The 27,837-nt window shown below is 40.4% G+C and overlaps 1 protein-coding gene across 5 annotated transcripts in view; it reads left to right on the top strand.

The window, feature by feature from the left end:
* Positions 1–27,837, top strand: part of LOC125771867 (protein dead ringer) — a 109,015-nt gene that overhangs the window by 16,705 nt on the left and 64,473 nt on the right. For all 5 annotated transcript variants that reach the window (XM_049442988.1, XM_049442986.1, XM_049442983.1 and 2 more), the window contains 3 exons: positions 10,505–10,665; positions 10,757–11,247; positions 11,753–11,853. In XM_049442988.1, coding sequence (XP_049298945.1) covers positions 10,613–10,665; positions 10,757–11,247; positions 11,753–11,853 — 645 coding nt within the window. In that variant the 5' untranslated portion in view covers positions 10,505–10,612. The remainder of the gene's footprint in view (positions 1–10,504; positions 10,666–10,756; positions 11,248–11,752; positions 11,854–27,837) is intronic.

The raw sequence follows: 27,837 nt of genomic DNA, 5'->3' as shown, positions 1-27,837 counted from the left end.
AAACTGAGTAGTTGAAAATGCTCGTAAAAATCATATTTACTATCTTGAATGTTTGATCGGTTTAAGTTGAGATGTAATGTTTAACTTTTGATTAATAAAAAACAAATATTTTTACATGTGCAAAATCAAATTTTCTCACACACATGAGCGCTTATCGGCAAACAAAAACTCAACCATGCAACGTAAGTCTTTTGATTGGCGATTATGAACTCAGGAAACGTGACCAACGAACCGTGCCTAATTTTGACTGCAATTCGTTGCAGGCGACGGTTACGGATAGTTACTAAGTTTCCTAAGTCTACAAAAAAAACATTACTTCCACACGATGTGTTGCGGTCGAGCACATGACTGATAACGCAAAGGACGAAAGAGAAAGGCACGGCTCGTCGTGTGTGCTGTGTACGGCTAATGTTTCGTACAATTTATTTTAAATTAAATCGATTCCTCAACAGCAGCGCACAGTGTTCCAGGCATTGGCTAAGTTATTGAATTGCGCAAAATCGAAGGCTACACTTCGTGAAGCATCAGACGGTACCGCCCCGGTACCCGAGAGTATACATGTGCACCGGGCAGGGTTTATTTACGTAAGGCCACAACTATGTAAGCGTACGCAAGTATGTAGTGAAATTTTATGCACGAAAGCGGCCGATAGGACGCTGTTTGGTACGAACGACGACGCAATCTTAGCACGTTTCATTATTGCAAAAATCAGTAAATTAAAAACCAAAAAACCTTGAGAATGTTCCATCTCCGAGAAGGAACGTAAAGATGTAAAAACTAAATAGAAATTAATTCAGTTTAACTTGATGAAATAGTTGTCGTTAGAATAGCAGCCAATATAATGTATTTTGTACGTATTTTTATAGCAAAACTAAAAACAGACGATATAACCTTACAATTGCCCTTCGACTGTATAAGTAGATTTGCCACATATCTTTACCGTGTCCAATGTTCACCGAGTTCCAGAGCTGCTAACGTGTCTATTGCCATCCATCGGACCGACATTCTGAGGTACTTACAAGAATTCTACCATAGAACGAAACCTCCGCTAATACCCACCAACACATCCAACTGGCCCATGTGCGTTCCATTTAAATTAAAATCCGTATGTAATATCGAATTTCCTTCGTTTATATTCACCACAAATTTTTATATTGCTATCAACGTGTCCGAGGCTCGTGTACGTTAGCAAACCGAAGTAAACTGTACGGCAAAGGTATCGTCCAGGTGTACCAGTATCGGTCGGCACAAGACAAGCGTCTAGCGGGCTTCCTTCCAGGGAAGCCACGCAAGAATGCACCTCTCAAGAACCCGCTTGTCGAGCATTGCTGTAAGTCAAACGAAGACGATTTGATTCCTCTTCGCAATAAACTGCACCAGAAACAGTATCCTGTACTGGACGGTACGGAATGATATCATAACGTCGTGTTTCCCTTTGCTGGCCAGGTTCCGAACGGAAGGATTTGAAGGATTCAATTTCATACCGTTTGTGCGCTTATATGTCTGTACGTTGCTTTACTTTTACCAGACCAGGTCAATGGACACGTCTCGTAGGGTATAAAATAGATCGATACATAAATCATAATGTCATAATGTTGCCCGCGCATCACCCCACGCATCGTAACCAGCGCCCCTGTCCTTGCTGTCAGCTTTATAATTAAGTTGCCCGGAATTCTGAGGAATACCCGCACGAGGCACATAGATCGTGTGGCTGTATTTGTATCCGAATTAACAAGGAAAAGCTGGCATATTAACACTGCTCACATAGGCGAAAAACAATGTACAGTAAGAGGGCTAGGGCACGCAAGTTGACAAGCGTGGTAAAATTGTACGGTCCGAATTATGAACGTACGCGATGTGAAATTGAGTCCAATTCTATTTTTCACGCCTTGTTCAGAGGAAGGGCTTATAGTTTGGACCCTAATCGATTCACCAGCAAAAGAAAAAAATGCATAAGTTGCGGGCGAAGCTTTGATGAGTCCCCTTTTTTTTGTTATGACCCATAGACTTAGTGACATACCCAATTTTTGACTAGTTCGCAATATTTTGTCGAAGGGTTTTTGCATTCTCTAGCCCAGCATGCGTGTGATTGTGATCGGGAATCTGGTCCCATAAGGGTCATTGGCAAAGGCAAAGGTTGGTTGTTTGTTAAAATAGATCGCTTTCACTACGATCGAATTTTGCTGGTTAGTTAGGATAATTGGAAAATTGCGATATGAAATGTCACCCTTAAATGGACAATTTCATTTGGCAAACAGAACGAAACCCGCATGGCGATCATTAAACATATCGGTTGTGATTCCTAACAAGATTTGTGGGTACATGATATGAATTGGAAGAATTATAAAGCTTTTGCTTGTTGAAACAGCATTTCTATCTACAGTAGAAACAAGCAATGTTCTTGCCTGCCTGGTTTGGGAATTTATTTTGATTAAATGAACGTTTATCATTGCTCCGTTACGGTTTGGAATAGTTGTAAAAAGTTATTTTTTTGCAAAATATATTTCTCGGTGTTTTTTTAATCTGAAGAAAAATATTTATTATTTTTCCATATTCTTAATAACAGTAAATGTATGTATAGTCTTCTCAATACTACGATCGGTTAGATCTAGTGCTCCACGGCATCATGAATCCACTCCGACTCCGAGTTTGCAATAATTGGTTTGTACGCAAATTAATAACGGTGGTTTCCGTTGGTCTTTATGATCTTGTTGATATCCTCCATGTTGATCCAGAGTACACTACAGAATGTACTGCAATTGGAATACTCCGACTCCGGATAAAATTGGATTTTTCCCATTACTAGTTAGATTATGCCACATAATAACATATTGAAGTAATTACACATTTTTACCATTTAATTTAGATAGTTGATAAACTCTAATTCTTTGAGATTAGATCGCCGACCTTCAAAAGATCATTGGACTGTCCTATAAATGTATGGTACACAATATATCTTGCCAAATGAACAATAATTTTCACCACTTTTGCTTTATTACCAAATTACTTTATTAGAGCAATTCACCAAAAGTGTTCAAGATTCAGTTAAAGTTATTCAATTATAATATACTGACAGATGAAATGAAATATCAAAACTAGCAAATTAAAATTGTCCAATTGTTTTGAAAAAAATAATGATTGGTCTGATAAATAATTCACGTATGGCTGAGCAAAATATTACTTAACATATTTTGTGACTGTAGAATGGAGCTGTTCATCGTACGCCATCTGTACAGAAGACACTTGTAAAAAATAAGCTTTTTCAAAATGCACATTCGTTCCACTTGACAGGTTGGATTTTATCCACTGGTCGAAATCTACTAATTTCTATAAAGTTGTTTGCATAAGTTAAATTTTAAATCAAAATATGTAAAACAGTTAGTTTTGTTTTATTAAATACAGTAACAATAAAATGTTTATGACATTGAGAAAAAGAATCAATTTTTTTTAATACATGTATTACAAATATTTAATTATAACTCAACTTTTTTATGTACTACTTCTTCTTCTTGGCTTAACGACCTTACAGGTCACGCCGGCCATTTCTGGCTTACTAGACTTATTTTACCACGTAGCCGGATAGTCAGTCCTTGCTACGGGGGGACGGTCCGGATGGGATTTGAACCCGGTCCGGCCGTGTGGACTGGCGCCGTTTATCACATGCACCACCGAGCCGCCCCTTTATGTACTACCTTGTACATATTATACATATTATCTCAAACAAAGCGCGATTCGCTTTCAATGTACAACTCGGTAGAATGTATTATATTTTTTTGTATTCATGTTACTAACAAACCAAACGCAAACCAACATGGTAATGTTCATTGCCCGTGGTATATGCAAATGAATTAAGAAAAAAATACATATGCTCTTCTATAGACAAGTCATAATTATCGTTCATTAGCATGTGCTCCATGCACGGGCATGAGCAGTGCCTCCAGCCGTGTGTTGTGGCCGAGATGGCCGAGAATTCTTTTAGCAAATCACGAACGCCTCAATGTCGGTGCTTGCTGTTTGCATTAAAGCACCAAGAAGGAACCCATACTGCACCGCTTCCTCGGTCACTGATGGGAGCCAGTGTTTGCCGGGATCGGGATAAAATCTTCACATTACATTATCCTGATCATCATCATCATCGTTTGATCAAGGAAAGTTGTGTAGGAGCTGCAGAAGACGAATGAACGTAAAGAAATAAAAAAATGTACGCCTTGCGTGAATAAGCGAGCAAATATTGATTTTACCCTTACGAATGTATTTATCATCCGTGTGGTTCGTCTTCTGGATGGATGCATCGAGCGCATCCGATGTATAGCGGTCGAATGACCCCACGGGACACGGTCCCTCCGGTGCGGGATCGAGTGCGGGATGCACTGGGCCAAAGTCACACATTGATATTAAAAGGCTGACCGGGACCGGGCGGGCTGGTCAGTTTGAGCGAGGGCCGACTTTCTTGTTTGTAATAATGCATTTCAATCCCTCCACCCGTGTCTCTTGGCTTTTCCAACCGCGTTACCTGTTGCCACCCTTGTACGAGGCCATTTTTTCTGTTGTTGTGTTTCACTTCTAGCCGACGTCTGTAACCGTTGGAGGCTGTTACGGTACGGTTGAACTATAAAGCTTTATATCGCACGTAATAAAGCCGGGTAGCTGAAGGGCGAACGGGGCAGAGCTTAGGGAGATCGCATGGTAATCTATGGACCACCTAGAAGCAATCGTATTCCAGCTAGAAGGATTCTTGTAAGCTGGCATTCCACAACGTTGAGGAAATGTAAATTCGTTGACACCATGTCCTTTGAATGTTTCAGAGTGTTGATGGGCTTATTCGAATGATGGTTTTGCACTCTAAGCAACAAAGTTGCCTCCTTCAAAGAGTCATATACTGCACACACACACATTGAGCCTCGATTGGGATTACATTTTCTTGTGTCATTTCATTCATTCATGGTCAATCTTTGTGGCGTGATGTCAACGCACACTGTTAGGCGTACATGTAGGAGTGCTTTTTATTAATTAGTCTCGCCTTTCGCTTCCAATGGAATGTGTCAATAGTACGATGACGAAGCAGTCACTCTTTCCATGTTGATGTGGAAATTAAAGTAAAGATGTAGGTACGTGTCTGAAGCGTATGGTCCAAAATGTCATTTGTTGAAAAAAATAATATTTTTCCTCACGGACCATTTTTACACTCCGTGCACGTCTCACCAAGCGTCGAAGGAAGTTTAAACGATTTATTCAAACAAGTGCAAAACACCGAACCGGACTATAAAACCAATAAACAGCAACCCTGGCCGGCACTCCTCTCCCGTAGAGGATTGGCGTCTTTGTTGGCCTTTTATGTTGGTTTCGGTGTTGCACAAGGAGTTTTACTCTCTTTTTTTTCTAACGTCTACCGCATTAATAACACTTGTTGAACGCGGGACCGATCTTCTTTTCTTTTTGGTCTAATATTTACATTATATTTCGGGGCAGCTCGATGTTGTGAAGTGGTGGTCAATCCTTTCGTGATGTGTCCATTTTCAACTAAGTAAAAAAAAATATACACCTTACCTTTTCGTTAGCATCATCATTCGCTTCAAGGCGGAAACATTCTTGATTATTCAGCGTAATAAACCGTTGGTTTTTGGACCGGGTTTTGAATACATGCTTTTTTATGGATATTTTTACAACAATTAAACATTATTTTATGCCTTTTGTTTCGCAGATTATTTGGCGAAATATTGATTTTTGGCATCTAGATTGAATTGTACAATTTCTGTTATCGTCTTATTTTTACGCTCACTTTCTCCGATCATTCGGCTCTTTGTTTATTCGCAAGTTTGACATATTTCATCATAACGCGCGAGACAGTGTTGATTTTTAAATTTCCTGTTTCCTTCCCTTTGATGCATCATGACGTGCCGCAGGACTGGGATTCCATTACGGGGCGTGTGGGATGATATTGAACCAGTGAAAAAGCTTGAAAGGCTTGTAGTGTACGCGTTTTGTCAGCTTTTTGTCTTCTCCCATCCCAAGTTAACCCTTACGGAAGTGGAAAGAAGCCGGTCGAATGTTAAAAAGAAAGCGAACAGTGAAGAAGTGTTAAATGGTCGATGAAGGAATGATGGCCAGGCTTGAAGGGGAATGGCAACAGAAAAGAAGGAGAAAAATCAAAGCAAATTATGTTACGTCTCTTCCTCCCACATGGCTGCTGCTGATGGGGTGTTATTTGCTTAAGAAAAGAATTTCATTACAATAAAGCCCGGAAAAAATACCCGTAAATTCCCCCGTTGCGGGTGCCGCCAGATACCGCCCGAGCGAGGCCACAGAGAGCGCCTCCCGAAAGCTGACAAGTTTTTTTTGTACAGGTCGAAGTCTGTTTGAGATTGAAGATCGATGTCTTTTCATATTGTAATACTATGGAAATAGTCGGTTCGCTGTTCTCGAGTGTTCCGACATTGGTACAATATTTATACCAACTCACAGTACCGTCGATACGGAGTGTGTTTGCGGTAACCGTTTACAGGCGTTGTCCATGCTGTGTCTGTGCGGCAAGCTATTCGGACACTTTGAACAGGCCATTATTATTCCATCTTTCCTGCCGCACCCTGGAGACCCCTCACGCAGTTTCGATTCCGTTCCATGGTATTTTTTTCCGATCAATATCATCCACCAATGGAAACGTCAGAGAAACGTGTACTTTTATTACTCCACTTCCGCTCACAGCGAGTTCTCGGCCCGGAAAGGGTGATTTTTAGAAAAGTGCGTCAAAACACAATCCACGATTGTGCCCGATCCGGTACGAGCATTGGAAACTACAGATTTGGTTTCATTTAAATGTCTGTTGAATCAATAAATACAATGCGACTTCTTTTAACGCCACTTCCGCCATTGCAACTAGTAAGATGAGTCAGGCACGATAAGGTGTGACAAAAAAAACTTAGTGCTATGTAATGGAAAGAAGTATAATGCTGATCTTTGGTCCAATGGAAGACGACACACCCTATGTCCGTTAGGCTAATAGATATATGGTGGAATTTATGCACCATCGAGACAGGATGCTTGGGTTTTCTGTTTGCCTGGGTAGGATTTAATGAATTGGTGTGAAATGTAGTATATTAGGATTACTAATCATTGGCGAATAGTTTATGGTCTGTCGCACCGTGCGTGTTTCGAGCTGGTTCATCTGTCGATATACATATGCTATTATTCATTGTTAATTATGATTCACTTTACACTTGAATATCTATCCTGTTGGTGTTTAAATAATTGAGTGGTTAATGATTATCTGTCGAATAGTAAAGTCAACAAAGCACGCCTTAGCGACAAAAATGCTCGCGGTTTCTTTTGGGAGTATTCTTATGCGGGATTGGTTATTAACTACTAGGTATTTCTGGATAGATATAGGCAGCAGAAGAAAATAACAATATGGTTGATTCAGCTGTTTGAATAGTTAAAACAGAATGCTATTTTAATGAAGGTAGCAATATTATTTCAATTATAATAATTTTGTACTGTACGCACCCTCCCGATGGTGTATGTGATAAATGGCACCGGCTATCAAATCCCCATCCAGACCGTGTTCCCGTAGCAAGGACTGACCATGGTAAACATACTGACCGTGGTAAACATAAGTCTAGTAGGCCAGAAATGGCCCCCATGACCTTAGAGGTTGTTAAGTTAAAAAAAAGAAGAAGAAGAACTTTGTATAATATTGTTTTTTGATTATATTGTTAAAGTACATTTATGTACAATAGAAAACAATTCTAATTTCGTGTAAAGGTATTGTTCCTCTAGATACCAGGTACCGGATACATATTCTTCTTCTTCTTCTTCTTGGCTTAACGACCTTACAGGTCACGCCGGCCATTTCTGGCTTACTAGACTTATTTTACCACGTAGCCGGATAGTCAGTCCTTACTACGGGGGGACGGTCCGGATGGGATACATATTAAGTTTATAATATGACAACTTAGTGAGATTATCATACCAAATCCAAACAAAGAAGGATTAAAAATTATTTTCTAAAGTCTTAACATTTGATACCTTTAACTTATCCAAGTTATTTAAATGAGGAAATAAGTTAAGCCAACTCTAGAAATTTCAAAGAAATATAAACGATATTGTTTCAGTATTCAAAATACACAGATCCACGAAACTGAGGCGTGTCTGCAAAATCTTGAAGATTTCTTGTATGATGTTTAGGATAAAATTATACTCATCAATATACAAAATGGCTCATTTATAAAGTTCACAACTCATTAAAGATAAAACAATTTCTTAAAAATATTCTCGCAGTTGTTCTGTACAACAGATTACTAAACCTTCAGACATATCTGAAGAATACATATCTGTTAATCTACTAGATCACATGTCAAGACCATGGGAACGTCTCTCCTGTTCCAGTTACAGGTAGTAATTGAGATTATAGCGAACCGCAGAAATTAGAAAAATCCGCGTACATATGTCCACACAAGTTCGTTGCAAATTGACAGTTACAGAATCAACTTCCTTCCCTGTTCGTAACATATTTCACTTTTTAATACGATTTTTATTTTTGTTCCATGCAATTTTTGTTTCTTTTTTTTCCAAAGATTTTTTTTTCTAAAATTAATTAAAAATTTATTTAATTGAATTAGAAGACATTATAAACTCAAAATTAAACTAATTTGCATAAATTTTGTATATAATAAATAATCTGTAAAAAAATTTAAATCCAAGTACCGCTTATAACAGGTACCTTGTATCTCGGTGATTACCTGTATAAAATTTATTTTAGGACTACCTCTATACTATTATTATCAGAATTATCAGAAGGACAGAATTTTAAATAATATTTTGTTTTACAAAATGTGAATATAAATCCTTATTTGATTCCCTATTAAAAAATAAGTTAATTATAATTATTTTAACGACAATTTCTTCTTTCGTTGCTGTTTCTTCACTTTTAAATACTCAACAAACTCTCACAAATTCGAACATTTCTTTATCGGCGTTCTAAAGTAGGAGTTAAAGATCTTGACCAGCACACTCCACCATCGACGCTCTCGAGCTTGTGATCAAAGCAACTTGTCATATCTTTCATTCACTGTCAGCGGAACATTTTGTCTGGGCAATAAATTATTCAATTAGATTCCATTCCGTGTGGTGCGAACAGAAACCCCGAATCCGATCCTACATACCGCACTCTCAACACAAACACGTTTCCTTGCAAATTAATAAGAGTTTTGTTGTTTTTTGTTTCGTCTTTTAATCTCTTCCTCTCACCTAGTCGCGCTTTGACCGCATATGACCTCCTGTGGTCTCTGAACTCAGTCAACCACTCGGTTTGTGAGGGGGTGTAATAAAATTCTTAACTGATGCTGGGAATGTTTTCTCGAATGGTGTGTCTGCGGTGACAAAAATTGTCAAGCGCCGCTTCCACCCCGTAAGCTTCTGTTTGTGACGCCATGCAGCATTCCTCGTTCGGAATCAAATGCTAGGTGTTAAGTAAATCGCTTCCACCTTCAAACACTTCCCTTGATCGTGTATGTTGTGGATGACGATTTGGCTTTCTCTCACACCTAAACGGAACGTTTTTTTCAGCACTCCCTGAGTTTCTTTCTGTTCAAAGAACGGGCAGCAAAACAGAGGGAGCGTAAATATTACATCAATTTCATTAATTTGACAGTTTAATATCAACGGAAATCCACTGGCTTATAAAAGTGGCTATAAAAGTGCTACCGATGTGCTGTATTTTATTTTCATCGCCCATGCTTGCGGGGAGCCCGGAGAGTGGCGTATGAGAATCATGGATTGTTGATTGGCTAGATACTAAACAGTATTACCAGCAGCAGCCCCAGCAACTGCAGCTAATCTCGGTAGCAAATCTCAGCCTCTTTCGCTCAACATTCGCTCTTGTTTTAGAGTGTGTAATGGCGATCCCTTCCCAGAAATGTGTGTGTGTACCCAATTTCTAGTACAGCACGTTCCGTGAGTGCCATCGTGCGATGCTAACCAGACCGAGGATCGCGGCTCGCACCGGCGACAATGTATCAAAATGAGTGTTAAATATATTGACGTGTCGGTTAATCTTCCCGCGACAGTTGTTGTGTCAGCGCCAGCAGAACGTGGTCGAATGCAGGACGCATCATCACACCAAGCCCCCACCACACACACACACACACACATACACGACCAGAGCGTGCAATGGTTCTCGATCTCAATTTGTGTCTTCGATACGAGGTGTTGCGGGGTTTTTATTTTCCTCTGGTATGTTCTGATGTGACGCGTTCTGATGTTCATAATTAATTGTTTTCTGTCTTATTTTTACCTTTCTGGGGCAATAGTGAGGGAGAGTATTATATTTTCATTCCATAAAGCTTTATATTAGCTTTGTATTAGAATATATTTTTGCCGTACCGATGCAAGAAAATTAAGTGTTAAGTACACAATGTAGAGAAAATAATGCATTATTTGAGATCCTTGCCATCTAATAGATATTCTTAAATTCATTTGCTTCTCTATTTCTTTCCTCCAAACCAACTAGTCCACCAACACAGCAGACGAGCATTCCGATCACGAGACGGATCCAGGCCGGGACGGAGAGTCGAGCGACGAGGGCGTTAATGTGAATCGCCCGTCCCCGGACTCAAAGATGACATCCGGCATGGAATTTGGCAGAAGTCCAGACCATCACTCGGAGCTAAGGTATGACCAATGGTGCGATAGACGGTGACCGCGGTGTCAGTGGCTTCTAATTAAGATCATATTAATTTTCACGAAAACTTCCCTCTCCTAGTCAAGCGACAGCAGCAGCAGCGGCCGCAGCGGCAGCAGCCGCGGCCCAGTTCGGTGCAAACCATCCGCTGGGAGTGCTCAGCAATCTGACGGCGCTCAACATGAACATGCCGGGATTGTCCGGGTTGGCGTCTGGGCTTGCATCAGGCCACCATGGCGATGTGCTCGAGAAGCTAAAAATGCAGGTGCGCGACATGAAGGTGGGAGCGCTGATGGGTGAACAAATGGCGGCCGACTTTGCAGCACTTCATGCTGCTTCGTCTCCCTTCGGTGCAGCACTGGCTGCCAGTGCCGCCAATGGAGTTGGCAATGGATTGGGAATGTTCGGTTCCGGTAGAGAGGAACCTCGTGGTGGAAGTGGTGGCTCTGGTTCTATGAATAATGGGAGTGGTGGTGGAGCTAGTGGAGGAGGAAGCTCACAATCGCAAACAGGATCGCAGAACGGTGGTAATTTTTCTTTCACCCTACCGAATGCACCGATCAGCAAGGATGGTAAGTTATCGGGAAGCTTTTATTTATTTTTTTTAAACTAAAAATCTAGATGATAATAGCTTAACCGCCAGTTATATGTGTGAAACTTATAACTTGTCAGCAAGTTGAGAAACATATTTAATATTTTATGGACAATCTTTTGATAGAACGAAGAGTAAACATGTTACAAAAATCCATATTTTTTAAATATTGGCCTTCATTTATCCTACTTCTACGTTCAATACAAAGTTGTAAAGTTATGTGCGTATCTAACTACTATAATCAATTGATTTTTTTATACTCTTCAACGTTAAAAACACAATACTTCGCATTGCAATTCCCTAAACTGGTACAATCGAAAGAAGCTGCTACAAAAAATCCATCAGAAGAGTTGAAATATTTTTTTTCTTTTATATCTTTCTTCCACTACCATCCACAAACCGGATACAACCGTACGACAAATAAATTACTCTAGAAGCAGTGGTATTGAAATCACATTTCGCTTTCCAATTTTTAATCACCTCAGGCAATCCCGGTTCCAATTCGTCAACCTCGAGCGAAACGTCGAACTCGTCCCAACAAAACAACGGCTGGAGCTTCGAGGAGCAATTCAAACAAGTACGACAGGTAAGTTGCAACCGTCCATGATCCGTGAGGGACAGGCGGCCAAGGGAAGTCTGCGAAAAAGCTGAAATTCACAACCACAAGTTTCCTCCATGGCCCACATATATGCGGCACCGATTTGATGGTTGTGCTGCGTGGCACAAGAAAACGAATCCAGCAAGGGATTCGCAATTTCTCAAAACCGTCTTTCGTTGAGTCGCAATAATTTCGCAATCAAAAGATTGCATGTTTTATAGTGTACAGTGAGACGAACACCTAGCCCGGTTTGGTAGCTTTATTTATTGCCTCCGTATGGTTGAGCTGAGGAGAAGGGCTGCTAACTTTCAACGCGGGTAAAATTACGCTACCGGTCTGGGTCGCAGCACCAATATTTATGGTTACAATCATTCATGATGTTTACAATTTTAATTAACTATTAATGCAACGATAAATACGCAGCCCGTAGCTTGTGAATGCGAACGCTAACCCAAACAACTGCACATAGCGCTAGTGTTAAGATGCGGTTGTGTTTTCAAATCGAAAATGCACTACTGTTTCAAAGTATTTATCATATTTGATAAGTTTTATTCCCCAATTAAATTGTCGCACATTGCAGCATTGCAAGTGTTTCTTTGCTCATAAACATATTTAACTGATTCAACATAAAAATACGATATTTTTTGCCGTTGTTTTCAAAATGCAATAAATGCAATTTCCAATTAAAGAAAGCCATTGCGCTTAGCTAAGACACAGAGTCATACGCTCTGAGGCAAGGCACTCTAAACTGAAGTGGGCACATGTTTGCCTTGTTAGATAAATTACATCCACAACATGCTGATTAATTGCCGATCGAGCGTCAATAGCACGTTTCCATTAATTAATACTTGCCATCATTTGCCGTGGACCGCGAGTGGTATGTGTACCTACGGGAGGAGATGACCATTTCCATCATCAAGTGGCCAAGACGCGTTAGGGCGATGCAGTTTGCAGCCACTATCGGCATTATGTGTACCGTTTGGTTACCATTACGTACGCTCATTCGCGTACTGTTTCAACACTCGGGGAGGTGTTTTTTTGTCTTGTTGTCCTGAGCCATTTTATTACTAGTGTCATGGGGATGAATATTCATTTTCCGTGCATACGCAAACGGTAGGAACCGTACGCTTGTTGCAGGACAAACGATGATAATCGGGCAATGTGCGATCGGGGGAAAAACTCATCAGTTCAATGTAGCAGCGATGGATCACATACACTCAGCACGTTGATGCATTAGACAGTGTACGTTTTGAGTATGATTTCTCTATTTGCTGAAGGTAAAATCTATGAAACTGCAGATAAAAGGGCACTTTGTAAGGATGTAATGCCAGTTTGCAGTCGTTCCGTTTCTTTAGACACTATTTTGCCAATAAAATCCTATTGCGCACGTCGATGAGCATGTGCTTCAGAAAGGTCTGCACCTATTTGTTAACTATTGTGCACAGGTGAATGAAATGCGTCTCGCAAACGACATAAAATATTATTTCAGATTAGATCAGGGTTTTTAAGAATCCCATATTGTGCTCGATTATAACATCCTTCCTCATTCTAATACATAGTGCAACAAAAACTTTACATGTACATTTGACATTCTCTACGATATATTTGATCATTCTATTTATGTACAATTGGTTACAGTTAAAGCAAATCAACTATTCATTTAATTGTCACAATATTTCTCGTCAGTACGTTACCATTTGTTAAATTACGGTTGAATTTTAAAGAATGGATATACCATCTCCGTTGCCAATTGAAAACATGTGCATGTTCGATTATTATCCCGTAACCATAAACTGTTTGTCGTGTTCATTATTTTGTTCGAGATTTTATTGCCATGCAGACATGATTTTTCCCTCCCGCTATCCTTTTCAGTGCCACCAATAAATGATCACCCAACACTAATCCATCTGATCAAGGCATGAAGAAAGTATCGTACCCCATCAGACAGTTAGCAAGCAGACTTACCCCCTGCAGCAACGAAATTGTGTACCGTAATTTGATATAAATTTTCACATCGAACGAGACCCAAAGAAACATTGAACTGGTGTCTCGTTTGTCCCTCGTTCGTAGACACGTTTGTCTGTGTAATTTTTCTTCTGGTGTTCCTATATATCTACAGCCGAGTTCAGTTCATCCGATGAAACGTAAGGCACCAACCGCTCGAAGCCCAGTGTTGGTCCGATTGGGCTGTATCGGTTCCGTTTTCGTTTACGGTTCGTCCATCAACTTGTGGCGAGCGCTATATTCAATATTATTATTTTCCATGCTTTTACTAATCGATTTACAGCCCCTCTACCCTCGTTGGTTGTTTGCCTTTCGGGGGCAAACTTCCAACACGCAGAATCCCTGGTGACAGACGTCTTCGGGGGTGCCGGAGTTAGTCATCAGAGATCATCAGAGACTTGTAGTTGGTCAAAAGTCCATAAATAACTTGATGTGGTTCTTGTGTGATTGTTTCGTTTCGGGTTCGAATTGCTGAGAAAACGTTAGATGGAGGAACAGTGCAATCTGAAGAACCTTGAATGTTGAACGGATGTCGGTGGATTCATACAGAACATTGGGTGTAGCGAATTAAACTATTAATGATGCTATACATGTTTAAGCTTTATTTTAGTCTATTCATTCTTAGTTTTTGATTTATTTTAAGATGGTTTTATTATTATTAGTAGTGGCAATATTAAAAAAGAGATCTTTTTTGTGCATACAAACTAACCACAATTTGTAAATATATTTCCGCAGACATATTGGATTACTCGTAGACTGTGGTGCTTCCATTACGCTAAATTACAAATTATTCATAATCGAACCCCGTGCCTACCATATGAGGCGTTGGGAAATTTGTCGAGCATGTCCCCGAGCGCGCATGTTTGCGTTTCGTCTGACACGCCGACCGCCGACGATGAAACTGTGACATCCGGCCATCAGTGGAGCCGGTAGAGCATCTCTGAGTCAATCGCTGGTGCGCAGCTTGGATGGTATATGCGAAGTGAATAAAACAGCCAAAGACGTAGTCATACTGATGCCTCAAGATGATGCACCGTGCCACCGGAACGACGTAAAAGGAAGGGCACTTTTTGTTTGCATTTCGTCATCGCTACCAAGAGCCGACCAAGCGTGCGTGTGCGGTTTGGTCGGCGTGAATGCGCCAATATAATTTGACATAATGTCACGTTCGTCTAATTAAATTAGCTTGGAAGTCAAACGGATCGAAACCGCATGCATATTATTGTGGAATGAAATATCCATTTACAAAGGATATTTCTATCGCCGAAAGCAAAGCATGTGAGAAATAGTTCGGAACCTTGGACAAGATTTGCAAGTAATCATTGTATTGCAAACCTCGGGTTTTTTCAATGCGATTTCCAAAGTTTTAGCTTCGAGATTGTAAAGATATTGTTTTAGAATTCGTTAGCCATAGCAAACTAGAAGGATTATTTTGTAAAGAACTTCGCAATTCTTTCTTTCCGTTCTTATAAAATTCTTTGATTTTGTTTACTTGTATTGACTGCTGAATTGCTGATTGCTGCTGAAGGACTGTTCGGATAAGATTTCATTCCGAGATCCTGCTGTACAAAGATCGACGACGCTACCAGTAAACCTAATTACTTGAATTACAACGCGTACACAACTTCAAACGATGCGAGTGCCCGTTCACCATCCCGCTACACGTAACGTAACGAGCGCGTGAGACGTATATTAAGATGACGAACCACGTCAAAATACCTTCTATCGCAATTGGACGAGATTAAGTGATCAGAGTGCAAAAGGAAAATGAATCCATCGCTCATGGCGCTCGGGAAAACTTAAACCTTTTGATTAGCATGCAGTTCGTATACCCACTAGCAACGAACACGACCGTACAGGGTACATCTCTTCGTTCTCAATCTCGCTTTGGCCAAACACATCGCTTCACACTACGGTGAAATTGAAACCGAAAAATGGATGTCTAATTGTGTGCCTCTGTGTACCGGAGCGGGCCGAAGCATACGCGATGAAAATCTGAAGGTCCTTGTCGTGACCAGTGAAGAAGGTGGCCAAGGATTGTACCCAGCGAAGGGCGAATGAGGGTGATGGGTTGGAAGGGTGGAGGGCAAAGGGGACAGGTTTCATTACGGAATGCACATGCATCAACACTCGCACGATGCAACGGTATCGGTATGTTCATTATTTTGCAGCTGTAATATATGCCGATGCATTTGTCTTTTAGTCACATTTCAATTTTGTTAGCTGACGGTTAGCTTTCCTACTCTTTCCTTGAGCGGTAATGTACATATGTCTTCCTCATTCTTTCGCTAGTGTTTCGCACTCTGCACCCATTTGATTGGGGAACGTTTGGGAGTTGGCAGACGTTCTATGTTCCGCAGCATACAACATAGTTGATCATCCGTGTGCGGTGTTGAAATGCCCTCCGGATAAGGGTTTCTAGGATGCGCATGCTTATGAATAAGATTTGTGCGCTGCTGTTAGCTGTCCCCGTGCATGCCCCAGTTCAATGGAGTTTGCAATGTAATACACTCTATGTCGTGTGTGGTTGCGCAATCAATTGAAATACGCTGCTGATTCGTGCATTTATAATCTTTCTGTTGTATTCATTTTCACATTAGCAGCAGTTTGCTTTGCTTTGTGGTAGAACAAAAAATCAATTTATAGTGTTACCTCAAATGAATTATTTTAAAGCGATTAACAAAAATATAACTTATTGCTTCTTAAACTGACAGGTTCAGCGATACTCATCATCACTTGCCCGAAAGATGACAGCTACATTAGGACCTTTCGTTTCGCCTTCCCTTGTTCTCGGTCCCATCGCCACCGCGCTCCCCTTTCTTCTTCCTCGTTTAGCTGTTGATTATGTTTGTGAATAATTTCAACGAGATGAAATCCATCTTGCAATCTTTCAACCCCGTATGAAAAGCGCCGGCTGTTTTATTCGAAGCTGCGTCGCGTCGTAGGATCATTGGTATTTCTCCGCTTGATTTTTTTCAAACGCACATAAGTTATGATGTGCGACGTTAAAAATAGCATCTAATGCAATCGGTCCGTGCATGCAAAGGAAACGATCAAGTCTGTACAAGGATACTGCCATGGTTGGGCTGACATGGTAACGCTCCGTTCTAATCGGTTTGCTGTTAATATTTCGGAAGAAAGGAAAAAGAAATTTGCTTTGAATTGCTGTCAATATTTTCCCCACGCGATCTTCGATTTCCACAATCTCGGGACGGAGAGTTCAAAAACACAAAGTTCAAGGTCTTGGAGCATGGACATGTGGATGTTTGTGAGTCTGAAAAAAACCACATAATCTATAAGAACGAAATTAATTGGTTAGTCATGAAATGTTCCATTCACGATTTTTTCCCTTCACTGCTTGTCCGGTTTTCTCCCAACACGTCAAAGTGATTTAGCCGATTTAGATTTGAAAGATGTTCTCAACCCAACGTTGGTGTTAGGACACTAACAACAATCGGTCGATCCGGTAGTGCGGGGAACGATCGTTCCGATCTCCTCTAGGGACGGGAGTTATGATAATTTTCCTAAATTATTTCATCCTTCAATTTCTCAGGGTCGATGGGACGATGCGTCGTGGTGAAGGAGTGAAGTAAAATTTTCGAGACAGGTTTTTCTTTCTTATAAATTATACTTGACCACATTTTTTTCTTCCACAACACAACATAAAAGCATTCATGTTTGCTCTGCGTGGACACCAAGGAGAATGGAAATGGAGTCGGCGAGGTGTTGGGAAAGTATTCAAATTATATTAAATAAGCTTATCACGAAAGCTTCTGTATTTGAAACTTGGCGGTCCGATCAGGCATCGTGTTTAGTACGTTTTATCTTTTTTTCTTTTCGCTCTAAATACACACACACGCACTCTTTGCCCTTTATTCCGAGCCGTGGGGCATCCTTCGGACATCCTTTTCCGGGAGGCCGTAGAATTAACTGCTCCGGCTACAGCCAACTACAAGTGCAGTCTCGCTCGAGCACAGTTAGCAGTGAGGAACATTCGCTTGCCTTTGTCTTCTTTGGCGTGGTTGGGCAGAAAATTGTTATCACATGCGTGAGCATAATGATGCGATTCCGGTGGATTGTGCATTCGGGAGCTGAGAAATAATACTTTTAAAAGATATCCGCTTGCGCGTATCCGTTGCATCGACATCGTCCGGAATGGATGGATGTTTGGATGTAAAGTGGGATAAAAAACGATGCAAAATAAAAGCGGTAGAACCTCCAGCATTCCGTCAGCTTCATTGCGTCTTTCCCTCTGGTACAAGATTGATTGGTCAATTTGTTGCCGTGTTGCTGCTACTGCAGAACGCAGAAGCACATTTTGCCGTGAGGATGAAGGCTTTCAAGGATTTTTGGAATTTTGCAGGCAGATGTATGCATGTAAATTAATTTTCAGCATCATTGGATACAAACATTTGAACATTTGCTAGCTGATTAATTTATCATTTTGAAAGTTTATTTTACAGATTAGATAACAAGTGCATTGGAAAAAATCTGCCACGACACTTCTTCTTTTTGCTGGTAATTTTCTAAACATTGTTCGGCTTTCTTCAATCCGCAAACGATCGTTGTTGTTTTTTTCATTTAGCATTGCGCTACTATTTTAGAACACTCCAGTGAAAATCTGCAGTACCGTTTGAATGGAATTCTTCGCCAGATTAACGTGTTTAAGTGTTCAGTATAAAAAAATTGAACTTCTGAACAAATTATCATCAGCGTTAACGAACCAATGTCGTTAGTAACACGCTTAACCCGAAATAATCATGCCGCTTGTTGAGGAATAAGATTATTCATAAGAATCTTCGGAATGTGGAATAAATACACTAATTGAGTTAACACTTTTGTGCTTGTTGCAAAGCCGCTTTAGCAAAATCATTTTCATGAGTACATTTTGCGATGTTTATGTTTTGTGCTATAATATATTCATCGTACTTTTTTTTGCTGAGATCAATTATTAAAACATATTGTTAAATAAGGATCGTCATTGGTTTTTCAGTTTCATCTGCCTTGGGAGTTACTGTTCGAATCGCTTATTTAAAAATGATTTCTTGCATTTCGGATCGAATATGATTAGGACCAATTCGCCTGCTACAAAGACTAATTAATCGAGTACAGTGGAACGCCGGTTATCCGTGTTCGACGCGATTATATTCTTAAGTGCACAGTTGAATTTTGAATTGTAGTCTATTATTCCAAAAGGAATCTGATTTTTTTTGTTTCAAGATTACCATAATAAATCAAGCACTAACAATAATCAGGCTCTTATTGTTTGTCATAATAAATATTGCAGTTAATATGTAAAATCGCCTCTGGAATTGACTACACAGATAATGTAACATCGGGATAATTGGCACCAAGATAATCGGTGGTTTTCTTCTTCTTTGGCTATACAACTTCCAGGAGGTTTTTGGGGTTCGTTGTGAATTTTTGGGTTTGTTGATTTAATAAATAATAATCGTCTGCTATCAGTCTTTTCGTGTAAAACCAAAGCAGGTTTGGTAATAAAGCACAAAAAAAATTAGGACTCAATAAGTTGTTTATCAAACAAAAAAGAGCAGTTTTCTAGTATTTCTGCTTTTACTGGGAAATATTGAAGTAAATAAATTTGTATGCTCTGTTGTCTGTCTGTCTGTTGACTGTCCTAAATATAAAAAGACGAGCTAAAAAGAGGAAACAAACAACTTTTCATTGGTCCTTCTGAAGGTTCTTTGTTGAAAGAAACATCACAATTATTATGGCTTTAAACAATATTTACGATGCTGCATTATTTTTTGTATGATTATCCACTCTCAACAATGACATTTACCGGCCGACCACACAGAGTATCTTCGGAAAAGTAGGGACGTTTGCACTGATATGCCTCAAAATTAGTGAAAACCTCCCCCATAAAGTATAACAGTTTAATGCAGTTCGCCTTTCTGCACAAACCACTCGGAAACGGTTCGAGTGGAAGAATTCGCTTAGATGTTTGCCGGCTGCTGTTGGCTGGTCGTTCGGGCAAGGGTAACAACGATCCGCTTTTCGCCCGGTGGTCCCTTCGTTTCAATCTCATCGTCGTGGTGGAAGTGTGAATTGGCGTACGTTTTGTACGGGCGATGATTTGTGTCCGACGATCCGACCCGCTCGTGCATACCAGATTAGGAGAGAGCGGAAGAAGCGGAGGGGAATGGGGTGGGCGAGGGTGTTAGCTGAACTGCAGTCAGTATGAAGAAACTGCACTTCCCGTACATTCGCCAATAGCAGAATCTGGCATGGGAATCAACCAGACAAACACGCGAAAGCAGCATGCGGGAGATGACGCGGTGCCTGTACCTCGTTTGCGGTAGATTAATTTGCTGATAGACGTTTTATAGTGTTTTACATGATGTACATTACTCTTTTTCGCGCGCTTGTTCGGTGCATTTATCATATCGCTCGTGGGTCTCCTTCGGCAGGATGAATACAAATAAACCGAACCGAAGAGAATGTTAATTTCGCTCAGCTTCTTGTGCAACGCGGTTTGCATCTCTGTTTTTGTGTGACTCTGTGGGTCTGTGCCGGTGGATTGCCATGTCTTCTCAATCGGTACTGTGCTGAGGACGTTCACGGACGATCTTTTGCGTAAGCGAATGAGTGTTATATGCGGGTGCAACCCTTACGGTACGATTGCGTGTTGTGCACGTGATTGCAGATGCACGACGTAGGCATTAATTCTGGATCCTTTTTTGTAGCAAATCCATCATATCAGTGCAGCAATAGTGTAGTATGCATAACAAAGTGCTTCTTGAATGCATATCGTTATGATTATGGTAGAATGTATGCATGTTTGATTGTTCGTTTTTTTATTTTATTAATTCTTTAGTTTACAGTTGTACACGGCGTTTTAAAAATGATAAGTTATTAAAAGCAGTGTTACTAATTTCTAGATTATTATCAATAATTATTATTATTTTATGATACTTGTTAATCTCACGAATAAAAATTTGAGACTTGATCCACGATTTTTGGGAATGAGGAATACCTGTTTATCAAGTTAAGATAAACAAAAGTTTGAGACTATACAGAAGCTTGGGGCGGGCCCAGTGGTGCATGTGATAAACGGCGCCCGTCCACACGGCAGGACTGGGTTCAAATCCCATCCGGACCGTCCCCCAGCAAAGGACTGACTATCCGGCTACGTGGTAAAAAAATAAGTCTAGTAAGCCAGAAATGGCCGGCGTGACCTGTGTAAGGTCGTTAAAAACCAAGAAGAGAGAGAGACAGAAGCTTAAAGTTGTCATCATTCAGATTTGGTGGTCATTCTCTGCTTGATATTAACTAAACCACCTCTTAAAATAGTAATTATTAATAGAGTATCTAATGACTACTGAATCATCCCCCTTTTTTAGTTCCTTTTTTTAGTTTTTTTTAGTTTATTCTATAAGGAGGCGAAAATGATTTTTTCCGTTTATTTTTGCTTGGTTTTCTGATTTTTTAATGAACAGTATTTATGAAAAACATAAAAATAAGTGCAAAATTATTGTAAAGCATTTAATGATTTATAATTTTTATAATTTGACGTTTATAATTTTTGTGACGTAGTGTTCATGTTTATTGCAATTTGTCATTCCTTTATCGTCATATGTTTTAGATGATCTTCTTCTATTTTGAAAAGATTGTAGTTAATTAAGCTTATGATCATCGCATCTTAATACAATTATTTTTTTATAATTTCGCCCGGAGTTGTAAATGATGCAATATTAAAATTGTAGTTTTACGAACATGCTCTAAATACGATACGTTCCTTGGCGGACTATGCAATGAGTTCAAAGATTAAGCGCTTCAAATCATTCATGGGACGAATCGTTCTCTCACCATTTTCAACACGTCCATCATCACACAAGTCAGCTAAACCGTGATGTAAAGAGCAGAACAGAGTTTTAGGTCGTTTGATAAATTGTGGTCGTATTATGAGTAATATAAATTTTATTCCTGCCTTTCTGCCATATGCTGCCACAATGTAACCACAGCTCGTTCCAGTGCAGCTCCTCTGGTTCCAACCCCTCTTCCCAGTGTGCGAAAGGTGCGAAAGAAGGAAGTGTGCTTCAGTGCTGAGGTGACGAGAAGCATAAAGCGAAAAACGTACACCATTAATACGAGGCACCGCGGTACAAATTGAATGAAAATGGAACTCTTTTAATAGAGTCAACACACTAAAGGGTGTGAGAATGGGAACGACACGTTGATGTCGCATCTTGCCAGCTCTTTATTCAAATCCTACCATTACCATTTAGCAAACCACCGCGGCATGAATGAACTTATTTCTTCCGTTTCACAACACCCATCCCCATCCTCCCCTCCCACATCACTCGCCGCTAATCCCTCACCGCGGGAATCTTACCCGACCGCCGCGATGTCTCTGAAAAAAAAAGGATTGATCGACGAGGATTAAAAGACGTGAGACGATCTTTCATATTCTGTTTCGTTTTTTTGTATTTGGTTTTGTTTGACAAAACGTTTCACTGATGAATGGGTGCCTGGTGGGAAGAGATCTGCGGGTGGGATTATAGACTTGCCTCGCACGTTCACCTGTACCATTGCTAAGAGTACGAGGTGGTATGCATCAGGGAGGGAAAAATTGGTAAAAGGCTTCTTGGTGACTCCCACGGGCTCCTCCTCGAGCCTTGAATAGACTGAATGGCGTTCGTTTGTGCTCGGAGTGTGGTAATTATTTAATACCCAGTCTCTTCCATGCTGTTTGGTGGAAATTGATACATCAACAAACGGTGCAAAGCAACGATTGCTCACAGTTAGCTCGTTGGCTTGGTTTGGTGGGCTGTGAAAGCAGATTGGTAGAAAGTAAGATGATGGTATTAGTATGTAATATTAATGCTCTCGTCACCGAATGCTGTGGGAGCACACTATGGTAGTGGAAGTTGTTTGTTTGTTTTTTTTTACTTGTGCCATCAACGTAAGACGCCGTGTGGTAATTATTTTCTATTTTCAAATTATATTCAAAATGCACTCATTTCTTACCGTGGCTCAATATTTGTTCGGTCTTCTGTTTTCACCGTGCAGTTTCCTGTCATTCCGCCCTCTAGTGCTTCCACACCATCGATCGGGGTGTCGTCGCGTCCCGTACACGCAGCCTGAAATCGTTCATTTTAAGTCCATTGTGATTTGGGATGGATGGCATGAGAGAGGACGGCATGAACACCGATGACGATCGAACGTTACGCCGACGAGCGCAACATGATAAATTGTTTTGAATTATTCATTCTTTCAACGGCACGGAGCGATAAATTACCGACTTTTAACGAAATAAATAGAAGCCCGTGTGATGGTGGATACCCATCGTTTAGCTGCCCGTATGTACACGGGGCTCTCCAGTACATCGAGCGGTGGTATTTAATTTACCGTACGAAGATGCATACTCTTTTGAAGGATTCCTGTTGTACAGGGAGTATAGATTGATTTTGTTTAGTTTTTTTTCGGGTGAAAACAATCCAAATTGTGAAATAATTGGAATTTCTTTGCAGTGGTATTTATTGTTCCTATTGTTTCTTCTATTTTTTGCTTGTTATTTTGTTTTATTGTTTCTAAAGCTAATTAATAATTCATTTTTCTTTCGTTTAGCAATATCATATTAAAAAATTTAATTTAATTTTTCAATACAAAATTTATTGTTTTACTTATTACATTAATTTTGTCGTGAAAAAAATAAATAAATTTATTATATTCTGTTTAATCTTCTGGTCGAATATTATTAGACACAAGGCTTTACAATACCAATTTAATGTATTTTTGCTCTCAAAAGAGCGATAAAAAATTTCATTTATTTTTAAAGAAAACATTAAAGAAACTATTTCCCTCGCAAAGCTACATTCTTGCAGCGATTTACATATCCTAATCCACGAAGCATTACATTCCAAATAAAGAGATTTATCATTGCTGGTACTCTGTTTTCCTTGAGCGCTTGTCAAAGAGCATCTCGTTTGATGGGTGTTCGTTCATCATAAAGTTCTTCCTTCTTCAGTGGTTTATCGGTTCACAGACTGAGAAAATATTTAGAACCCCGCCGTGCAGTAATTTCGCAAAAGAAACTTTTGGTCCGCCGCCGGCAGTGACACAAATGACGTTTGGCTCGGTAAGACCCACAAGTAAACGCCCCTGTCCGAGCGTACGCTCCGACGCTTGGTTCTTAAATTTTCCATCGATGAAACTGTAGACGATGGGTCCGAGACAAATGAGACACCGGGCACGGTCTTGTTCGTTGGCCAGCGTACGGATGCACCGGGTGCAGCGCAACCGCGAACGCCCTTTTGGCCTCGTGAATGAATGCTAACTTCACCATCCACGAGAGAAAGGCACGAGGTGAATAGCGCGAATCGCACGCGTAGTATGCCTCCGAGATATAAAACTAGTAATTACCGCTGATTAAAATGATTCGTACTAATGATCGCTTTCTGTCTCGCTTGCTCGTATCTTCTTTTACGGCTTCGGTACGAGTTACAGATGAAAAAAAAAACAGAATACCCGCAAGATATCTTCCGACAGCCTTCCGCGTGCAATTTTGTATCCGCCAGCAGTTTAATTCCAAGCCACGGATGCAATCACATAAAATCGCGTGGAGTGTTCGTATACCACCGTACGTGTGCGTTGTTGTTGATGTTGTTTTCCAATTCCGAGCACATCCTGTCGAAACTTCAAGCTGAATAAGGGAAGAAATTCGTGCGAGGTGTGAGTCTCGAGACATATGTTATCCACAGGTTCGCTAATGTTATTAATTGCCCCCGAAGCCGTGTTGCAGTTTTGCCTGAACTTCGCTTTCCATCTCGAACGAAACATACGCACGGGGAAAGCCAAACGAATGGGGGTCATTCGCTTGGTCCCCGCGGGTCTGAACGCGCGCGCCCGACACGTCGTGTTCTGGTGCAATATTCTATCCCTTACCTAGCATACCTTTCCAGTCGCCGCCAGCTGGACCGTGAGAGAAGAGTTTTGTTGTGGCCAGAAGTTATGGTTTTAATTACCGACATTCTTTGCACGCATTGGCAGGAGAAGATATGTGTGACGTACGAGCGTCTGTTGCATTGTAGATGTGATCAAAGCTGACGCAGCATCAACTCTAAACATCTAATATTAACCATGTTTATATTACGCTTGCTGATCTTTTTTGTTTCATTTGCAATTAATTTTGTTTTTAAATTCAATTTTGCATGTTTTGCCCAATATTTAATGAGCTATGCATTTAATTTCATATTAAACTCATATTTTACTCATCCATTGTTTGGTTTCTATCGCTATGACCACATTTTTTGATACATTATGTCTACGTTTTTGTATGTTTTATTGTTTTAACACAAAAATATATGGTACAGTTAAAACCCAACACTTTTTTTATTTTAATAGTTAGCATTTTACAGTTTTCCTTATATCTCCGTTCAAATATCAGCAAGACGATCTTACATTTTATAATATCCATAGTTTACCAATTCTGAACAAATGTGTTTTGATAAGTATTTTGAAATTTGAAGCATTTTAGAAATGATTTAAAAAATTCCTACTGAATTACAGTAATTCGTGTAACTTCTGGTCAAAACTTCTTTGTGCGAGGTTCTTAAGAATTGCAGGTAAATGATCAGTTTAACAAAAAATCACTTTGTTCCAATTGTTATGAAATGTTTCGCCTAGTTAACAACATATTTCGATAAACTATATTAAAAAGATAAACTTCCCTCACCATCATCATTCCGTAAGCAGATAAATGCACTTGAGTGATTCTCACCTTCCTCGCCCCATTCCCTGCACGCACGATGCACACATGCAACGCATTTCAAGGGCAGTAAAAGGGCGCAGAACGATCTTCGAATTTCGAACCCAAAACTCTCCGGTACGGTTCGTAACGTCTATATTTAGCGTTGGGATTAATTTATCGATTGTCACGGCTCGTTCCTGCTGGAAACAACGCTTTTCCAGCAAAGCATTATTTCGTACTCGTAAAAGGATGCGCTTATGTGTACGGTGTAGATGCCTCCGTGGGGAATTCATTTTGCTATGCCTTTTCCACACGGCACCACAGCGAGAGAAGCCCTCTTTCTTTCTCTCTCTCTCTCCCTTGGAAGGAGTCTATTAATAGTGATCACTTCATCAATTTCCAATCAAAATTAATCGTCTTCGGCTATATGTTCTCGTTCGTCTCGCTTTGAATGCTGGTAGATGGAGGGGTATGGGATGGTGCCATAGAACAAAGGACTAGAGATCCCTCCGTTATACGATTTAATTAGAGGCCCGTTTGGAAGGAGATGTGCAAGGAAAGATTTTTACGGCTAGCGGATCATGATGACACTCAGGAAGAGCAGCTGACTCCGCTTCCATTACTGTGTCCTGACGTGTCCTTACATCCTTTGCAACGGTGCTTGATTGTGAGGGTGGGATTATTGACATGCACTTTATCGGAACGGGAACAGCTGTATCCTATCACTTGTTAATGGTTTACTAAACCCACAGTTTGTTGCGTAAATGAGCTTCTGGAGGCATTGTTATGATCTTATGTTTGTTTTATATTAATGAAAAAACTTGCTTGTCTGAGGGTAGAATGCATACAGAAATTACATACTAGTATAAAATAATGTCAAAGACAGAAATTGGAACTCATTTCCTGTGAAAATTTCAAATATCGTACAGTACATTTTTACATTTACGAAATTTCATACTAGTATAAAATAATGTCAAGGACAGAAATTGGAACTCATTTCCTGTTAAAACTTCAAATATCGTACCGTACATTTAAACTGCATGATCTTTCCAACATGATTGCTCTTCACTCGTACCCTATTGCCTTCGTTTGCCTGTGTGCAAACCATCAATTCCTTTTCCGAAATCTAATAAAACTTTGATCACCGAGCATAGAGGCATGTGGCTGTCACCACATGTTTGCCATTACGTGCTCTCCGTTTCAAGATCATGCTGCAGACCGAATCTGCATCGGAGCGAGTAGAGCGTGCGATGACGGAGGGTTGTCTTGTGGAGCCGAAACCAAACCAAGTGACACAGTGGATGGATAGTAAAAGTTACTACGTCACGAGACAAATGTGTGTAACGATTTTACGACTCTTTTGCTCGGGTCGCAACGAACGCGGAGGAGGTCTGGAGCGCCACCGTGAAAAGAACGGCTGTCGAGGGACGAATTTTCATTCGGCTCTGATCTTCTACATTCTTCCACCATCCCCGTTCATTCGCCCACGAAGCAATTTTCAATTGTTTTTATGTCACCGCTGAACAACTTTGGCGATGCGTTGCTGTTGGCCACGGTCAAAAATATGGGTCACAGTTTCCGACGCAAAACTTTTTCCATTGCAACTGTATCCATCGCGTTGGGAATAAGGGGAAAATTGACGGAAAGTGGTGGTAAAAAAGGGCACGATCCAACATCGATCGTATTGTTTTTTTCTTCTTTCCTCTTGTTGTTCCAGCATATCCAGGCGAAAATTATGTTTGGTGTCGCCCGAAGCAAGAACTACTGCTGTGAAGTAACGAGAATGGGAGTGCAACATGTTTCCCATTGGTGTAGGTCGTGCGTTGTGTTTTCGGTTGTCGCTGTAGATCGCGACGCGCAAAAGGATGGGACAGATTTTCCCACTTATGTTACGGTCTTCTTGTTGTCGCTCTCCCAGGTGGCGGCGTCCCCGTGAAGGCGTCCCCGTGGCGTTACGGACCGAACGAGTGCGTGAATTTTATTACCGAGGATTATTATTATTGATGGTGCTTGAACGACGTTTGTTGCTTTGATTTCTGAGTTGGCTTATATTTTTCGAAAATAGAATTAATGTACACTAACACATAGAAAAGTTTGCTTAGAATGTTTTGTTTTAGAACAGAGTAGTATTGATTTGGCACGATCGCCGATTGGTTGTCGAAGGGTTCGTTTTTCTGGGTTCCTTTTTCAAAACATAGGGGCGAACATTAATTAGGTGTATAGGTGACAATTGTGAACATGCTGGGTTTATCAAT

The sequence above is a fragment of the Anopheles funestus genome, chromosome 3RL (genome assembly GCF_943734845.2).
Source record: "Anopheles funestus chromosome 3RL, idAnoFuneDA-416_04, whole genome shotgun sequence".
Lineage (NCBI taxonomy): Eukaryota > Metazoa > Arthropoda > Insecta > Diptera > Culicidae > Anopheles > Anopheles funestus.
This window is presented reverse-complemented; position numbering and strand designations above follow the sequence as displayed.